Here is a 19,354-nt window from a genome sequence, read left to right as displayed (position 1 = left end):
AGTTTTACTTGCATTTGAAAACAGTTGGAGGCCTCAGAAGGAGTGTTGTTTGGCACTGAAGCTAATTTGGAGGTTTGTTAGCACATGTCCAAAGAAAGGCCAGATGTATACAGAATGGTGTCGTAGTAGTTGGTGAACCAGGCGAGGCAGTCATTTGAGAAGCCAAGGTGATTGAATCTGCCGATAAGATTGCGGTGATTGACAGAGTCGATAGCCTTGGCCAGGTCGATGAAGACGGCTGCACAGTACTGTCTTTTATCGATGGGGGTTATGATATCGTTTAGGACCTTGAGCGTGGCTGAGGTGCACCCATGACCAGCTCGGAAACCAGATAGCATAGTGGAGAAGGTACAGTGGGATTCAAAATGGTCGGTGATCTGTTTGTTAACTTGGCTTTCGAAGACTTTAGAAAGGCAGGGTAGGATAGATATAGGTCTGTAACAGTTTGGGTCTAGAGTGTCTCCCCTTTGAAGAGGGGGATGACCGTGGCAGCTTTCCAATCTTTAGGGATCTCAGATGATACGAAAGAGGTTGAACAGGCTAGTAGTATTGGCTGGACCAAGATGGGATAGAAGCTGCCTGGTCAAAAAAAAATTCGACTGTAATATGCATTTTTGCATGCTTTAAATTCATTGTGGGATAAAGTTTACCGGTCATTTTGGAAATAAAAAGGAACTGAATGCATCCACAGTAGCCTAGCTAGAAATCTGATTGAATTGGCTATCGTATCAGGCGAATGGATCCATTTTCTCAATCGAATACAGAATTATAGAAGAAAATAGGTTTGAAAATGATTGGGGTAGACTACACTACATAATATAGGCCTATCGCATATATGACATTTTGATCACCCATCTTGTTCTTCGTTATGTAGCTCTAGTGTTCACAAGCTGCTAGGCCAGAACAGTCGTTCCATTTTGATTGACTACTTTATTAACCCGTGCTTCTGTAAGTGTGACCGATTTGATTACGATGCATGTTTGGAATAATGTTTGACTTAGGAAATGACAAATCCTCATTAACAGTGAAGAGGGACCAAACAAGGTAACTTTGAAGAGTAAAAACAATGCCCTTCTCAGCTGAATTACGTTTTGTGTATGCATGAGAGTGAGAAAACAAAGTAATTAAGATTTTGATTTTATGACAGTCTAATATCAAGGTTATGGTATACTCAAATTGTAAAATAAAACAATTAGCAAAATAAACTATTATAAATGGAATTCGAACAAAAATAAAAAAGGGAATAGAGTATATATTATATACAGTACAAGTCAAAAGTTGGGACACACCATTCAAGGGTTTTTCTTTATTTGTACTATTTTCTACATTGTAGAATAATAGTGAAGACATAAACTATGAAATAACACATGGAATCATGTAGTAACCAAAGAAGTGTTAAACAATATATTTTTGATTCTTCAAAGTAGCTATCCTTTGGCTTGATGACAGCTTTGCACACACTTGGCATTCTCTCAACCAACTTCATGAGGTAGTCACCTGGAATACATTTCAATTAACAGGTGTGCCTTGTTAAAAGTAAATTTGTGGAATTTATTCACTTCTTAATGCATTTGAGCCAATTCCTCCCCTAACCGAGATGACGCTGTGGGACTCCAGATCACGGTCGGTTGTGATACAGCCCGGGATTGAACCAGGGTCTGTAGTGACGCCTGTAGCACTCTAGCGCTGCGTTACTTGGGAACATAATTAGGTAGGAGGGTTTAGGTTTTCTTGTATTTATTTTATTTTATACTGATGTAGCTAGACTACTGTATGTAGTGTAGTAAACCATGATTACCACACACTCCAGCACAGTAGGTGGCGGCATGCACCCTAAACGTTTGTTCGCGGACCGCCATTCTACCATAGAAGGAGAGGGAGAAATAGACGAGGAAGAACCCGACCCCCCCCGTATTGTTATTGACTCTTTCTTGCATGACACGAACCAATCTAACGTGAAATAGCTATCAAGCAACCGTAAGTAGCAGACTTTGATGTATTTCAATTATGCCTAAGAATGAAACTGATTAGGCCTGTCTGTTTAACACACGAACGTTAGGCTAACGTTACGTGCTAGCGTATGCTGCTAGTAATATTATGCTAGCTAGCTAGCCAGTTTATATGTCAGCTAGCGAGCTGTCACAGGCATCAATCTACAGTGTTACTTTAGTCTATACAATTGTGTTGAGTGACTCAGGATTACAAAAACGTGTCACAGTCGTGGCCAACAATGAGCATTTTCCTTCAGGTGCTTCAATGGAACATGTCAGGGCTGTTTAGCGTTAGCTTCGACTTGTTGTCTCTGAATGGGGGTTTTCACTAGTTACCACAGCCACAAAGTCATAATTATGGCTAAAGTGTACACTGACTATTTATAAAATGCATCTTCTTAAAATCAGAGTTTAAACCTAACCTTAACCACACTGCTAACCGTATGCCTAACCATAACCATAAATTAAGACCAAAGAGTAAATTTTGTTCTTCATGAATTTTTACTTTATAGCCAGTAAGAACCATCTGAATGGGCTAGCTATCGTTTGCACTTTCCATTCTGTAACCTTACCTAGCTAGCCGTCTGAGCTATTGTTTAGGTAGCAAGCTATGTCTTACCTTTACGTTTCAACACTTTTAGGCAGCTAGCTAACGTAAAGGAAAGAGTGGACAAAGACGAGGGTCGGGACACACCAATACATTCTGCAGAGATGGGCGCTGTTGTTTCCCGGTGGAAGGTAACTATATGCACGTTAAACAAGTCCGTAACAGTAGCGTAARCTAGTTTAGCTATAATAATCCAAAGTATTCTAGCAACCCTGGTTTATAAACGCAGATATCGACTCTGCCACTTGGGTATGCTTTTTTGGCATTAGGTTGAGGGTTATAGCTGCACTCCCTGCCTGTTTCATTGCATTGGTGTCAGAAGCGGGAACCCCAAACCTTTTGGCCTGAAGGCCAGCGGTCCATCGTTTTGTGGCACAGTCGATATCCAAGCTTATAAACCAGGGTCCCTACACAACTCCCTCTCAAAGAGCGTGTCCTTGCGTTAGACCTCATAGGACGCTGTCTTACAGGAATGCGCTCACCAGTCAAGCACACACACTGTAGTGGATGCAAGCTCCAATCCCACTTCTGACACCAATGTAATGAAACAGGCAGGAAGTGCGTCTCAAGCCATCAACCTTCTTGCCCGAAGCCCAGCACACCATTGATTGTGCAGCAAAAGCATGCTCAAGTGGTAGAGTCGATCTCTGCGCTTATAAAACAGGGTTGAATAAATCTGGAGAATCCGACTACTCCACTGTCTAACTAGCTAGCTACCAACCCAATGCTCCCTTAGCATTTCAAGGTTTCAGTTTAACGTAATCAAGTAGCCTACATCACTGACTAGTCAACTGAACTGTACTGTCTGGCTAGTGTCAGAATGGAATTGAGCCAATGTTTTTGGCGTTTGAGGGCTTGCATGATGTGTTGAAGTTAATGTTTATAATATCTATGAATTACTTTTTTTTATCATTCAGAGAGAAAAAGCATTGCATTCAGCACACACAACTGGTCATAGCCATTTATTTTGAGTGATTCAGAAGTAAATTGTATACAATCTTCAAACAGGCTAAACCAACGACGGTGGAACTTCTAGAAGGCATTGACAAGGTAAGTATTAGGTTAAATGTTGCTATAAGCCCTACTTTTCAACATTACACAAAAAAGTGTTCACAGCACCAAGCTTCTCCCGCAGTCCTGTCCATGAGCTTCATCTTGTATCCGTCTGTAATTATCAGTCAGGCAGTGATCTGTTTTGATCTTTTAGTGACAGGTGCAGATGTCCACAACTCTGACTTTGGCCAGCACATTGACCGTCAGATATTAGAAAAGAGGTTATACTTTTTAGAGAAGAATTAGAATGCTACAATAAACCCTTTTTAAATGTAGCATAAGGCATTACCCAAGCATTTCATAATTCTTATAATCCAACTATTACCTGTTATCTTTTTTTAATATATTTTTTAATACTTGTCATGGCATTTTGTTGTCTTTTCAGGATATTAAGGACCTTGAGGAATTTAGAGAGAAGAATCAGAGATTGGAGAAGTTGTGGGTGGGAAGACTGCTTCTGTATTCATCTGTGCTTTATCTTATTACTTGCATAAGTGTTTACTTCTGCTATCTCCCCGAACAATGGACAGGACGCATCGTGATGACTTTGCCCTTATTTATATTTCCTATATTGTAAGTAAAGCCTACTCTGTCCACTGCCACACATAACCTTAAAGGGGCAATCTGGGATTCAAACAACAATGAAGTTGTGCTCTTCATGGGACTGGAGGAATGTACTCACTCTCAAATTCATGTTTTATAGCTATACTGTGTTTGTTTGAAATGACATTATTTACAAACATTGGTGTATAACAAGCTTATATTTTGGTTTCTGATAAGAAAGTTGTATTCTTCAAGAATCAATGRCTATATATCCTTTATTTAAAAGTATATCAAAATGTATGCACCAATCCCTGATTACCCCTTTTAAGTATGTATAGTATTATGTGCCTGCAGCCTACTTTGTAAAGATGTTTGTTGGCAGTTCAAAAGTACCCCGGGCACATAAGTCAGAGGAGATGCCGAGCATCCACATTTTTCATTCACATGAAATCTTCCAAGCACAGACATAGATGTTTATATTTGTTTAAATCAATAGTTTTTCTTATTCCACAACTGTTCTGGTTTTGTGCATCAAATGCCAAAGTAACTTTTCAATATGTAGGCCTATACTACTCTTTCAGGTCATCAAAATGTCCTGCCATGTAAAAGTTCCACCACATAATCTTCAAAGTGAAGAATCTTCTGTTTTGTTCCATTGATCACAAAATGCTTTACCACAGAAAGTGATGCTCTCTCTGATCTGCTTTTCTGAGTAACTATTCAACAATGGAAGACTGTTTCTGCTGCATTCTAATATTTCTGATTGCTTTTCAGAGTGTGGTTTATGAGGAAGCTGCTGTTATTCCTTTTCTCAAAGCGAACAGAAAGAAACAGTAAGGCTTCTCTTATTTTTATTCCATTTTTGTTGGCCCATCAACCACCCCCATCTTTGGAGGACAAAAGTAACTTTGTTCTCCATTTTTGTTTTTACACACATAAGATAAACTTAATGTAAAGAAGAGAATCCTATCTTGTTTTGAATTGCAAGTCTATCCAATTGTAAATGTCCAATTGTAAAAAATAATGATAATACTAAAACTATTTATCAATATAAATGTCTCTTAAAATGCAGATGTTTGAAAATGCATGTTTCATGACAAATACTCAACGCATTCCTCGTCACTTTTGTTTCAGATGACAAACTAGAAGATTTAAAAGTTGAAAAAAGAAAAATCGTAAGTGTAGATTTTTATATCTAATTTATTCCAATAATTTTGGTTCGTTCAGGGCAGGGCTGGTTTCCTGGACACATTAATCCTAGTCCTGGCCTAAAAAGCATGCTCAATGGAGAAACCAGCCCTTAGTGTTTTGAAGTAAGTGTGTCATTGATCGAGAGCTGATATCTTAATGACACAACGACTCTTTCACTGATTGCCCTTTTAATAGCCCTAAGTGTTGAATCGTGTCAGGAGCTCCTTGCACAACTCGCATGCGCTCTAACCTTTGAAACGCATTCAAATCAAATCAAATTTATTTCTATAGCCCTTCTTACATCAGCTGATATCTCAAAGTGCTGTACAGAAACCCAGCCTAAAACCCCAAACAGCAAGCAATGCAGGTGTAGAAGCACGGTGGCTAGGAAAAACTCCCTAGAAAGGCCAAAACCTAGGAAGAAACCTAGAGAGGAACCAGGCTATGAGGGGTGCCGGGTGAAGATTATAACAGAACATGGCCAAGATGTTCAAATGTTCATAAATGACCAGCATGGTCAAATAATAATAATCACAGTAGTTGTCGAGGGTGCAGCAAGTCAGCACCTCAGGAGTAAATGTCAGTTGGCTTTTCATAGCCGATCATTAAGAGTATCTCTACCGCCCCTGCTGTCTCTAGAGAGTTGAAAACAGCAGGTCTGGGACAGGTAGCACGTCCGGTGAACAGGTCAGGGTTCCATAGCCGCAGGCAGAACAGTTGAAACTGGAGCAGCAGCACGGCCAGGTGGACTGGGGACAGCAAGGAGTCATCATGCCAGGTAGTCCTGAGGCATGGTCCTAGGGCTCAGGTCCTCCGAGAAAGAGAGAATTAGAGAGAGCATACTTAAATTCACACAGGACACCGGATAAGACAGGAGAAGTACTCCAGATAAAACAAACTGACCCTAGCCCCCCGACACATAAACTACTGCAGCATAAATACTGGATGCTGAGACAGGAGGGGTCAGGAGACACTGATCAGCATTGATGTCATTTGTGCTGATCTATGCATATTACACCCCTTTTTAAAATTTAGCCCCCCCCCATCTCCTACCCCATTCCCTTAGTAGAGGGAGGCTCTTTGCTACAGCAGGCAGACATTGAGCACAGGTGCCTCAAGCTTACAATGGAAGTCTCCTGCCTTAGGAAGCCTTTATTGAGCTCTTAGAGCACTTTGCAGTGAGCTAATTGCCAGTGTTAAGAAATAATCTAAAATCAATACAGGCTAATTGGCAGAGAGACTGTGTTCCATGAAGCGCTCCATTAGCGATTCTCTGTAAATTTATAGCAGGAAGCATGGAGAGGATGTCATTTTCTGTCATGTCTAATAACTTCCAATAATTGTGGCTGATGGATTTTCACACTCCATTACCGATTTTGGTGCATGTTATTATTTATCTTCTACTAGCTAACAATTAACGATGTTTGGTGTTTTCCTGATGCAAAGTTGAATTGCAAACCATATTGCTGGCTTGCAAAATCAGAATTGCCTTACTTACTTCACACCTACGGGTCTCCTTCTTCCACTGACTACATATTTTCGGTTACAACAAATGAAACCACTAGGATAATGTTATAAGCGAAAAATTATTTTAAAATCCTGTTGTAAGGTATTTCCACTATGATTTACTATTAGTGTTTATCATGTTATTGTATTTGTATTTATTATGGATCCCCATTAGCTGATGCCAAAGCAGCAGCTACTCTTCCTAGGGTCCAGAAAAATTAAGGCAGTTTATACAGTTTTAAAACATTACAATACATTCACAGATTTCACAACACACTGTGTGCCCTCAGGCCCCTACTCCACCACTACCACATATCTATAGTACTAAATCCATGTGTATGTATAGTGCGTATGTTATCGTGTGTGTGTGTGTGCGCGCACATGTGTCTGTGCCAATGTTTGTGTTGCTTCACAGTCCCCGCTGTTCCATAAGGTGTTTTTTAAATCTGTTTTTTAAATCTAATTTCACTGCTTGCGTCAGTTACTTGATGTGGAACAGAGTTCCATGTAGTCATGGCTCTATGTAGTACTGTGTGCCTCCCATAGTCTGTTCTGGACTTGGGACTGTGAAGAGACCTCTTGTGGCATGTCTTGTGGGGTCTGCATGGGTGTCCGAGCTGTGTCAGTAGTTTAGACAGACAGCTCGGTGCATTCAATATGTCAATACCTCTCATAAATAAAAGTAGTGATGAAGTCAATCTCTCCTCCACTTTCAGCCAGGAGAGATTGACATGCATATTATTAATATTAGCTCTCTGTGTACATCCAAGGGCCAGCTGCCCTGTTCTGAGCCAATTGCAATTTTCCTAAGCCTTTTTTGTGGCACCTGACTACACGACTGAACAGTAGTCAAGGTGTGACAAAACTAGGGCCTGTAGGACCTGCCTTGTTGATAGTGTTGTTAAGAAGGCATCGCTTTATTATAGACAGACTTCTCCCCATCTCATCTACTACTGCATCAATATGTTTTGACCATGACAGTTTACAATCTAGGATTACTCCAAGCAGTTTAGTCATCTCAACTTGCTCAATTTACACATGATTTATTACAAGATTTAGTTGAGGTTTAGTGAGTGTTTTGTTCCAAATACAATGCTTTTAGTGTTAGAAATATTTTGGGTAAATTTATTCCTTGCCACCCACTCTGAAACTAACTGCAGCTCTTTGAGTGTTGCAGTCATTTCAGTCGCTGTAGTAGCTGACATGTATAGTGTTGAGTCGTCCGCATACATAGAAACTCTGGCTTTACTCAGTCAGTGGCATGTCGTTAGTAAACATTTTAAAAAGCAAGGGGCCTAAACAGCTACCCTGGGGAATTCCTGATTGTAACTGGATTATATTTGATATGCTTCCATTAAAGAACACCCTCTGTGTTCTGTTAAACAAGTAACTCTTTATCCACATTATAGCAGGGGGTGTAAAGCCATAACGCAGGTTTTTCCAGCAGCAGACTATGATCAATAATGTCAAAAGCTGCACTGAAGTCTAACAAGACTTGTTCCCCCACAATTTGTATTAATTAATTTATTTCACCTTTATTTAACCAGGTAGGCTAGTTGAGAACAAGTTCTCACTTACAACTGCGACCTGGCCAAGATAAAGCAAAGCAGTTCGACACATGCAACAACACAGCGTTACACATGGAATAAACAAACACAGTCAATAATACAGTAGAAAAAGTCTATATACAGTGTGTGCAAATGAGGTAGGATAAGGGAGGTAAGGCAATAAATAGGTCATGGTGGCGAAGTAATTACAATATAACAATTAAACACTGGAATGGTAGATGTGCAGAAGATGAATGTGCAAGTAGAGATACTGGGGTGCAAAAGAACAAGATAAATAAATAAATACATTATGGGGATGAGGTAGTTGGATGGGCTATTTACAGATGGGCTATATACAGGTGCAGTCATGTGGCAGTTATTTTATCATCAATTTCTCTCAGCCAATCATCAGTCATTTGTGTAAGTGCTATGCTTGTTGAGTGTCCTTCCCTATAAGCATGCTGAAATTCTGTTGTCAATTTCTTTACTGTAAAATAGCATTGTATCTGGTCAAACACAATTTTATCCAGAAGTTTAGTAAGGGTTGCTAACAGGCTGGTTGGTCGGCTATTTGAGCCAGTAAAGGTGTCTTTACTATTCTTGGGTGGCGGAATGACTTTAGCTTCCCTCCAGGCCTGATGGCACACGCTCTCTAGTAGGCTTAAATTGAGGATGTGGCAAGTAGGAGTGGCAATATCGTCTGCTATTATCCGCAGTAATTTTCCATCTAGATTGTCAGACCCTGGTGGCTTGTCGTTGTTGATAGACAACATTTTTCACCTCTTCCACACTGACTTTATGGAATTCAAAAGTACAATTCTTATCTTTCATAATTTGGTCCGATATACTTGGATGTGTAGTGTCAGCGTTTGTTGCTGGCATGTCATCCCTAAGTTTGCTTATCTTGACAATGAAAAGTAATTAAAGTTGTTTGCAATATCAGTGGGCTTTGTGATGAATGAGCCATCTGATTCAATAAATGAAGGAGCCGAGTTGGCTTTTTTCCCAAAATGTAATTTTAAAGTGCCCCAAAGCTTTTTACTGCCATTCTTTACATAATTTATCTTTGTTTCATAGTGTAGTTTCTTTTTCTTTTCATTTAGTTTAGTCACATGATTTCAGAATTTGCAGTACGTACTGTTTGCCAATCAGTTGGGCTGCCAGACAAAATTGCCATACCTTTTGCCTCACCCCTCTCAACCATACAATTTTTAAATTCCTCATCAATCCAAGGGGATTTAACTGTTTTTACAGTCCATTTTCTTAATGGGTGCGTGCTTATTAATAACTGAAATAAGTCGTTTCATAAATGCGTCAAGTGCAGCGCCTGGTTGCTCCTCCTCATTACAGACCAGCAAATATTTTTTAGGTCATCAACATATGAATCACCTCAAATTCTTTTATGACCTCATATATACTATATTAGGCTTTGGAACTTTGGTTTTCCTAGATATGGCTTTTGTGGATTTAAGAAGGTCATCAAAAGATTTGCTGTGCTAGGGTTGCAAAGCTACCAGTAATTTACCAGTGGTAACTTTGGTCATTTATACTTGTATTTATTTTTGTATATCTATGTCCATATTGTCCTTGAGTTTCTAGAGGACAGACATATGGTTCAAGAGAGAATAGCCTAATTAATGAAAAAAGCATCTACAATGACATTATTTTCAATTAAATCTTATCGAACAAATCAAACATTTTATTGTGGAACTGGGATTCCTGGGAGTGCATTCTGATGAAGATCATCAAAGGTAAGTGAATATTTACAAGGTTATTTCTGTCTTCTGTTGACTGCACAAGATGGCGGATATCTTTTTGTCTTGATTGGGCTCTGAGCGCCGACCTCAGATTATTGCATGGTTTGCTTTATCCGTAAAGCTTTTTTGAAATGTGACACAGCGGTTGCATTAAGGAGAAGTGGATCTACAATTCCATGTATAACACTTGTATCTTTGATCAACGTTTATTATGAGTATTTCTGTAAATTGATGTGGCTCTCTGCAAAATCACTGGATGTTTTTGGAACTTCTGAACATAACGCGCCAATGTATACTGAGATTTTTTGATATGAACTTTACCGAACCAAACATACATGTATTGTGTAACATAAAGTCCTATGAGTGTCATCTGATGATCATCAAAGGTTAGTGATTAATTTTATCTCTATTTCTGTTTTTGTGACTCCTGTCTTTGGCTGGGAAAATGGCTGTGTTTTTCTGTGATTTGGCGGTGACCTAACATAATCGTTTGTGGCGCTTTCGCTGTAAAGCCTTTTTGAAATCGGACACTGTGGTGGGATTAACTACAAGATTACCTTTAAAATGGTATAAAATACTTGTGTGTTTGAGGAATTGTAATTATGAGATTTCTGTTGTTTGAATTTGGCGCCCTGCACTTTCACTGGCTGTTGTCATATCGCAGCCATATTAACTGATTTTAATTTTTAAAACTTTTTTTCTACAGTTGGAAGAGGTGATGGAGACTGAAACCTACAAAAATGCCAAGTTAATTCTTGAGAAGTTTGATCCTGAAGCAAATAAGAAAGTGGTAAGTACAGTATCTGTTTTTTTTTTAAACGAACCAATGACTTAATCTGCTATTTATTTAAATTATGAATTGATCTGAGATTCTTATTTTATTTTGAAAGGAAATGGAATTCACGCCAATCAGGCCAGGTCAGATGACTCCTAGACCGGGCCAAGGTGAAGGCATCCTCTCTACATTAGTTGTGTTTCTGTATTCAAGCATAAAACCAAAGATTGTGAAACTATAAATGCCTTACTTACCTTTTGATTGCTACCACATAATTCCTGTGGTTGACTAGGTTACATAGAATTGATCTGTTCATGTGCTCACGGTGTGAGCCTGAGCTGTCAGTCCTGTATAATTGATTACATTCAGGAGAGCAGTCACACACTTCTCTTTCTCTACGTTTAGTCAATTAACAAATAAGTTGACCATAATTGAGTGAGCGCTTGTGGGAATTGTTGTTTATTCAATGCCCCTTGAGGACTTCAGTTCAATCAATGGGGGCGGCAGGTAGTCTTGATGTTATGCTGCAAGGTTGGGCAAACTACGAGCCCAACCCTGTTTTTTTTCAGGGTGGGGGGGGCATAATTGTTGTTATTATTAATATATGTCCAGGCCTCTCTTGAATGTCTAAAACTTAATAGAAAGTATGTAGAAATGATAATGGACCAATGTAAAATAAAAGGTTAAATAACTGCACTTTTTCTGGCACAGAAATAGATTTTGACAAACAAATCGGTCAACAACAAAAACATTTTTCGTCTCTGTTGAATTTCGAAATCCCGATGTGGCCCTTGAGCCAAAAAGTCTGCCCACCCCACTAGTGTATACACCCTTATGTTATACTGGGAAATTGTATTTCCATAGCTAGAGCTGACAGTGAGGACTTATGAAGAGCAGAATTAACCACCTCTGCATAATCAAAACAGTTTCTTTGTGAGGAGGTGGAAACTTTTAGTTAGACATTGATATGCAAATGCAGGCTAAAAAGTACTAGTGGCCCCGCTTTGGCCCCAAGTGAGAGCAGGAGCCATAGCCCAGTGAGACACGGGTGCCGGCCCGCGTAGATGGAAACAGAAAAGCATGAACTTTTTGGGTAAAACACTGGGGTAAATCTTGCATGGAAATGTGCCGTTAGAGATGTGGGCCAGCAATCGGAATGTTGCCGTTTTGAATCCCTAATCAGACAGGAAATATCTGGCATAATGTGAGCCGGCAACCAAGGGTTGCTGGTGTCAAATCCTAGATGCCATCTCCTGCCGTTGTGCCCTTGAGCATGGCAAGAAAATGTCCCTGTACCTCAACCCACATTGCCGTAGATATGCAAATTAAACAGAATGCCTTAACTCTGAGAACCATTTGTGTAGTGTCTCCATTTTGAGAAAGAATACCTCTTCTACATGTCCCTCTTCTTCAGAACTCCGTCAACGCAACATAGCCTTGAGGCCCCCTGTCATGGGCGCTGGAACCACCCCTACGGGTCCCCTTCCTCACTCAGCCCCAGGTGGGCCCCCAGGAGGACCCCCGGATAGAGGCCTGTCTGCCGCGGTCGCCCAGCAGACCATAATGAGGAGACCCCCTATGACACCCTGCACCCCTGTCCCAGGAATGGGTGAGTAAAGCTCTAATAGGATAGAGTTTTATCTTTCAGTGGGACAATTGCAAAAATTGTAATGCCACAGACATACCAGAATGGCTTTCCAAGAGGTGTTGAGGGTTCATGAGTGGTCCAATCTCAGTCTTGACTTAAATCTGCTTGATAATCAGAGACAAGGTTTGAATATCGCTGTCCATCAATGGTTCCCAACCAAACCAGTTTTAGCAATTGATAAAAAAAGAATGGTTTTGTTACCCTAAGAGTTGTGCAAACTTGGTAGAATCTTATTCAAAATGATTTACAGCTGACAAATGTAATCCTTTTTTAAATGTTTTTATTTGAAGGCAGCATAATGTGAAAACTGCAAGAGGTGTGTAGGCATTCACTTAGCACTGTATGTAGCCCTCCAAGCTGCTTATAGGTTGTTAATGGATTCCAGTGTAGATTATTAAAACACTTGAGCTTATTTTCTATAGCCTATACTTTTATGTATCCCAAAACTAAATGCCATATTATGCACTAAACAAGGGTGATTTACATTCTTACCTTTCAAGAGGAACCTGTTAAAAACTTAAAAACCAGCCCGTGTAGTTTTTTTTAAGGCTGTAGTATTAAAATGTGTAGAAACTAAACTAAGCACTAATTGTCACTGTGTTCCTATGATGTGCTATAATGTTAGGTATGCACCCCCCAGGCCCACCCCTGGCTAGACCCGTCTTACCTCGAGACCGAGGTGCTGTGGACAGAGTCATCGAATACCTTGTGGGAGATGGCCCTCAGAACAGGTCTGTACTTCCGTCCAAAGCATTTCCAATGACCTCATTACTGATGTGCTTCTCTATGTTTGGCCTCACTATTTTGTGCTCGTCAGTTGTGACGGTCACTGTAACATACAGCTTTAAATGGTAGACCTTTACTGGAGTTCTCCTTTTAACAGTTTTGCATCTAGGCAACTTCAAGGTTGATCTCTTCTCACTGTTATGTATGCTCTTTTATCCCCAGATATGCTCTTATATGCCAGCAGTGCTTCTCCCATAATGGCATGGCGTTAAAAGAGGAATTTGAATATATTGGTAAGATTTGGAGAAATACTACTTCCTGTCACTACCTGTCAAACACTGCATTTACTTTGCCCTTTGGTGCTTGGCTGCCAGCTTTGTATTTTGTATTTATTATGGATCTCCATTAGCTGAAGACAAGGCAGCAGGTACTCTTCCTGGGGTCTGGCAAAATTGAGGCAGTTTTACAATTAAAAAAACATTACAATACATTCATAACATATTTCACAACACACTTTGTGCCCTCAGGCCCCTACTCCACTACCACATATCTACAACACAAATCCATGTGTACGTGTGTGTATAGTGCGTATGTTATCGTGTGTATGCATGTGTCTACGCTTATGTTTGTGTTGCTTCACAGTCCCCGCTGTTCCATAAGGTGTAGTTTTATCATTWAAAAAAAATCTGATTCTACTGCTTGCATCAGTTACCTGATGTGGAGTAGAGTTCCATGTAGTCATGGCTCTATGTACTACTGTGCGCCTCCCATAGTCTGTTCTGGACTTGGACTGTGAAGAGACCTCTGGTGGCATGTTTTGTGGGGTATGCGTGGGTGTCAGAGCTGTTTGCTAGTTTAAACAGACAGCTCGGTGCTTTCAACATATCAATACCTCTCACAAAAACACGTCCATATCTCCTCCACTTTAAGCCAGTAGAGATTGAAATGCATATTATTAATTTTAGCTCTCTGTGTACATCCAAGGGCTAGCCGTGCTGCCCTGTTCTGAGCCAATTGCAAAGTCCCTCTTTGTGGCACCTGACCGCACGAGTGAACAGTAGTCCAGGTGCGATTAACTAGAGCCTGTAGGACCTGCCTTGTTGTTAGTGCTGTTAACAAGGCCAGGGCTTTTTTTATGGACAGACTTCTTCCCATCCTAGCTACAGTTGTATCAATATGTTTTGACCATGACAGTTTACAATCCACAGTTACTGGATTGCAGCTTCGTCATCTCAACTTGCTCAGTTTCCACATTACTTATTACAAGATTTAGTTGAGGTTTAGGGTTTAGTGAATGATTTGTCCCAAATACAATGCTTTTAGTTTTAAATATTTAGGACTAACTTATTCCTTGCCACCCATGTTAAGTGTTGCAGTCATTTCAGTCGCTGTAGTAGCTGACATGTATAGTGTTGAGTCGTCCGCATACATAGAAACTCTGGCTTTACTCAGTCAGTGGCATGTCGTTAGTAAAGATTGAAAAAACGGGTCGAGACAGCTGCCCTGTGGAATTCCTGATTCTACCTGGATTATGTTGGAGAGGCTTCCATTAAAGAACACCCTCTGTGTTCTGTTAGACAGGTAACTCTTTATCCACAATATAGCAGGGATGTAAAGCCATAACACATGTTTTTCCAGCAGTAGACAGTGATCAATAATGTCAAAAGCTGCACTGAAGTCTAATAAAATAGCACCCACAATCTTTTTATAATTTCTCTCAGCCAATCATCAGTAATTTGTGAAAGTGCTGTGCTTGTTGAATGTCCTTGGCATACGTTTTTTTCTAATATGCTGTTGCAACCAACTTTTTGTAACCAAAGTAGCTCAAGCTATGACATCGAAATAACGGTAATCCATTGAGCAGATGCAGTTATGCATCTTCAACATGTCTTAAAAAAAATTGTGGGGCAATTGTTGAAGCACATGGCACCTTGCCTTTGAAATAATGTTACTTACATTATGACCGTTTAGCTTTCAGGTGTGCTTACTGTTACGTCCTGAACCATGCAAGGAAGACTCGACCTCAAGCTCCAAGACTCCCAGAATTTAGCTTTGAGCGGAGAATGCGCTCGGAATCACCCACCCCAGAAAGATCTGCGGCATCAGAGGCCACTGATGAGAGCGCACCCCCCTCTGGAGGTATAGTAACTAGAGTTACCTTTGGAAATGAACTAATTATATATGTAGCTATATATGTAGCACTTGGCCAAATCCAAGGGTCAAAAGATCAGAGGAGTTAAGTGGACCCAAATGTATCATTAAAGTTGTGTTGACATTAAAGTAAAACAAGTTGTATATTTTATTCAGGGCTCTAAATGAACAGGTTGTAAATTAACAGCACTGGTGCTCCCAACTTTAAAAATTTCATTTAAATTTAAGAGGAACCAGAAAATATGATTTTATTTAAAATCGATTGAGATATATCCTATATGAATTCTAGCTACTTCTGAAGCACATGTTGTGCCCTAGAAACTCATGTAACCCTGTTGATATAAATACCTGTCATTGAAATTAGTCATTTGTGAAATTTTAGGTTTTGACATTATGGAATAGCACTATTTTGCTATTTTTACATTTCTGTAAAACATTTGTAATTTATCAGACGCTCATCCAGAGCCTAAATAAGTTCAGGAGTAAAAATGTGCTTAATAAGAAACATAATACATTGAATGGACTCACTCTGCATGCAATAATAGTGTTTAACATGATTTTTGAATGACTACCTCATCTCTGTACCCCACACATACAATTATATAAGGTCCCTCTGTCAAGCAGTGAATTTCAAACACAGATTCAACCACAAAGACCAGGGAGCAAAGACCATATCTCGCAAAGAAGGGCACCTATTGGTCGATGGGAAAAAAAAAAGCAGCCATTGAATATCCCTTTGAGCATGGTGAAGTTGTTAATTGCATTTTGGATGCTTTATCAATACACCCAGTTACTACAAAGATATAGGCATCCTTCCTAAACTCATTTGCCAGGGAGGAAAGAAACTGCTCAGGGATTTCACCATGAGTCCAGTGGTGATTTTAAAACAGTTACAGAGTTGAATGGCTGTGATGGGAGAGAACTGAGGATGGGTCAACAACATTATAGTTACTCCACAATAGTAACGTAAATGACAGAGTGACCAACTTGGTTAGTCATTAATTCATAATCTTCAGGTCATTAAAACCACATGGTAAATGTAGCATAGTGTTTGTTGCTATAACAAACTCAATGATCAATTTAGCATTGTCGTCTTTTTGTGAATGTTTGTTTTATCCTAATATTTACCATTGCTTTATACTTTGTCTTTGAATAGCTGATCAAAGTGAAGACAGTGGTACCAGTCATGTGGCTACCAGGGCGCCCACTGTATCTTTAGCAACTGCTTCATGGAGTTCAGTGCACAGTTTCGCCATTGTCCACCATCACCACAAAGGTCCCATCTTACCACAGCCTGGTGCTTTGCAGCCCCTTACAAATAATGATTTTAGTCCCACCAATCACTTACCCTGATTAAAGGCTATTTAAATTGACTTCTTGTGGCATCTGGCCCCATAATCATATCACGATCTTAATATGATCAATCAACTAACAATCAGATTTTGGGTCAATTAAATTTTTTATTCAGGAATTGAACTGAAATTCCAGTTTTACAATTCTGTCTGATATCACAGCTAAACAAGCTATTGCATGGCATCACACAATGATGTTGATGCATTATTTCATGTTGGACCATCAAATGACCATTGTACTGATCCCACTCTTTTGACCCTGAGAGTTGTTGATAATTAACTTAATTCCGGAGTAATGTAAAGCTTCAGTGTTTGCAGATCAAGTCATTGTATATAATATTAACAGGCTGGGCATGCTGCAAATTATTATTATAGTGTAATTACACAAAGTTAGTGATTTAATGGTTTGACTGTTAAAATGATTTAACCCTGTCACTCTCACCCCCCCCTCCCCCCTCTCTCTTTCTCTGATAATAGGCTGCTCTGACAGTTTGACAGTAATAGTTTACAGTACATATATTATTGTGGCTTATGAATGTGTGATTTGTTAATGTAAGCTTTATAAATGTCTGTCTTCTGGTTGCAGATGAGAAGGAGCTGGAGGCCATTTCTGATGAAGTGGAGCCTCAAGTTGAAAAGGCCCAGTCTACAGAGGAGACCCCAGACCCCAACGTAGAGAACCCAGAGGCCGCAGAGACGGTACACACAGAAGAGGAGCCTGAGAGACCAGGAGAAAAGCAAGAAGTCCCTCAATTGGAAACAGAGTAGAAAACATTGAATTCCCACCCTCCCCTCTATGTATATCAGCTGACATGGTGCCATGTTTGTTTAAAAATCATGTGGTACCCAGCTCCTGGATTTACATAAAATGCTTGTAATGCACAATATTCTTTGGAAGTGAAATAATAATCTAGAAATAATAATCTAGAATTGACCACTTTTTCTCACAGGTGTGAAAGAGAGCATTTCGTACATTGACTTTGATGATCAAAATTACTGACTTGCCAAATCCAATTTTTATTTTRAAAGGATACATTTGCCAAATGCACAGGTCCGGTCTGTCTTTCAAGATTTGCTCTGATTGTGTAATTCTTTAAATAGTTAAGACATGTTTTACATTTATTTACAGCAGTTCTGGAAATATTGAAACTTATTCAATCGTAAGCCTAGTCAGGCAAAACTTTTGTTTACAGAGTGAGAATAGAATGAATTGAGATATTATTTATTCTGACCAAGAAGCAGTTCCACATATCTTCTTTCAAGCCTGTGTTATGTTCAGCCATGAAGTAAATAAAAAAATATGTATTTTGTGTTGGAGCTTAATTTGTATGTCAGGTTTTCGGCACACACAATCTTTGCAAATGCCTGTTTTTATTAGTATGTACATGGCACGCCAAATAATGTTTTTTTTAAATTAAATAAAAAAACATGTTCTCAATCAATTCATGGTAGACTATTTAAACCAGACGAAGGGTGCTTCTACTTCATATTATTCCAGGGTAGACTGCAGTGCCATAGTGGGAGATTCCATACAAGATTGGCCCAAAGATATGTATTATGTTTTGGTTCTTACTGACATGAAATTCATGGGAAGGATGTTTGGCATACCTTTGACATATGCAAAATGTTTATTGAGAACTAATAAGTTTGGGAATTTGTGACATTTAGGCCTTACCCAGGCCTTAAGACACTACAAAGATGAGTAAAATTGTGCTTAAGTCAGATAAGTTGCATGGACTGTGCAATAGTGTTTAACATGTGTTTAATTTCTTTATGATCAAATAAGGAGAGACTTATCACACAGGTTAGAGTTATACTTAAACTAAATATTTATCCACTTAGAGAGCAGGTCAATACAACACACACAAAGTGAATCGATTGAGTGCTCTGCGATAACGATGGCTGGTCGACGAATCACTCTTAGATGACACAAAGGATACAAACACATTTATAGCAAAGATACAACCCCTTAGTCTACATGACACACAACAGATGTGTGGAAGATACTAATAATTCACAGCAGACCGTATCTGCTGTAAAGACTGTTCTCATTGGTGGCCATACCGGAGCCATCTCCATCCTGGTACCTCCCAGCACACAAACACCAACTCATGCTATGGAATGTAGTCTTGTTAGGTTTATCACCTAAGGAATCGTAAATCTTCTGTCAGCATTAAGCCCCCAGAGGCCAAATCTCAGTTCACACAGACAATGTAATTCTATGAACCCCCTATTCTATTGCATAAAACTACCATTTGATGCAATAACAGTATTTAGAACATAATCTTGTAATTTTGCTCTCACAAACATGATTTTTGAATGACTACCTCAACTCTGTAGACCACACATACAATTTAATTGTAAGGTCCCTCAGTCGAGCAGTGAATTTCAAACACAGATTCAACCACAAAGACCAGGGAGGTTTTACAATTCCTCGCAAAGAAAGGCACCCATTGGTAGATGGGTAAAAATAAAAAAGCTAACTTTGAATATCCCTGTGAGCATGG

At 39.5% G+C, this 19,354-nt stretch overlaps 1 protein-coding gene across 4 annotated transcripts; it reads left to right on the top strand.

Annotated features, from left to right (window-relative positions):
- The first annotated feature begins 1,858 nt into the window (after window positions 1-1,858).
- On the top strand, window positions 1,859-18,157 carry lnpk (lunapark, ER junction formation factor). Of its 4 annotated transcripts, none has more exons than XM_023997915.2 (14): window positions 1,859-1,977; window positions 2,633-2,729; window positions 3,607-3,648; window positions 4,037-4,224; window positions 4,969-5,027; window positions 5,329-5,369; window positions 10,902-10,985; window positions 11,086-11,140; window positions 12,385-12,579; window positions 13,259-13,349; window positions 13,567-13,637; window positions 15,316-15,483; window positions 16,652-16,771; window positions 17,434-18,157. In XM_023997915.2, the coding sequence occupies exons 2-14, from the start codon at window positions 2,703-2,705 to the stop codon at window positions 17,613-17,615; spliced, it is 1,323 nt and encodes a 440-aa protein (XP_023853683.1). In that variant the 5' UTR covers window positions 1,859-1,977; window positions 2,633-2,702; the 3' UTR covers window positions 17,616-18,157. The 4 variants fall into 4 exon arrangements, with proteins under 4 accessions (XP_023853683.1, XP_023853682.1, XP_023853685.1 ...); XM_023997914.2 differs by having other exon boundaries at window positions 13,244-13,349; XM_023997917.2 differs by lacking the exon at window positions 16,652-16,771.
- Window positions 18,158-19,354: the final 1,197 nt, after the last annotated feature.

This window comes from Salvelinus sp. IW2-2015, linkage group LG12, assembly GCF_002910315.2.
Source record: "Salvelinus sp. IW2-2015 linkage group LG12, ASM291031v2, whole genome shotgun sequence".
NCBI classification, from domain to species: domain Eukaryota; kingdom Metazoa; phylum Chordata; class Actinopteri; order Salmoniformes; family Salmonidae; genus Salvelinus; species Salvelinus sp. IW2-2015.
This window is presented reverse-complemented; position numbering and strand designations above follow the sequence as displayed.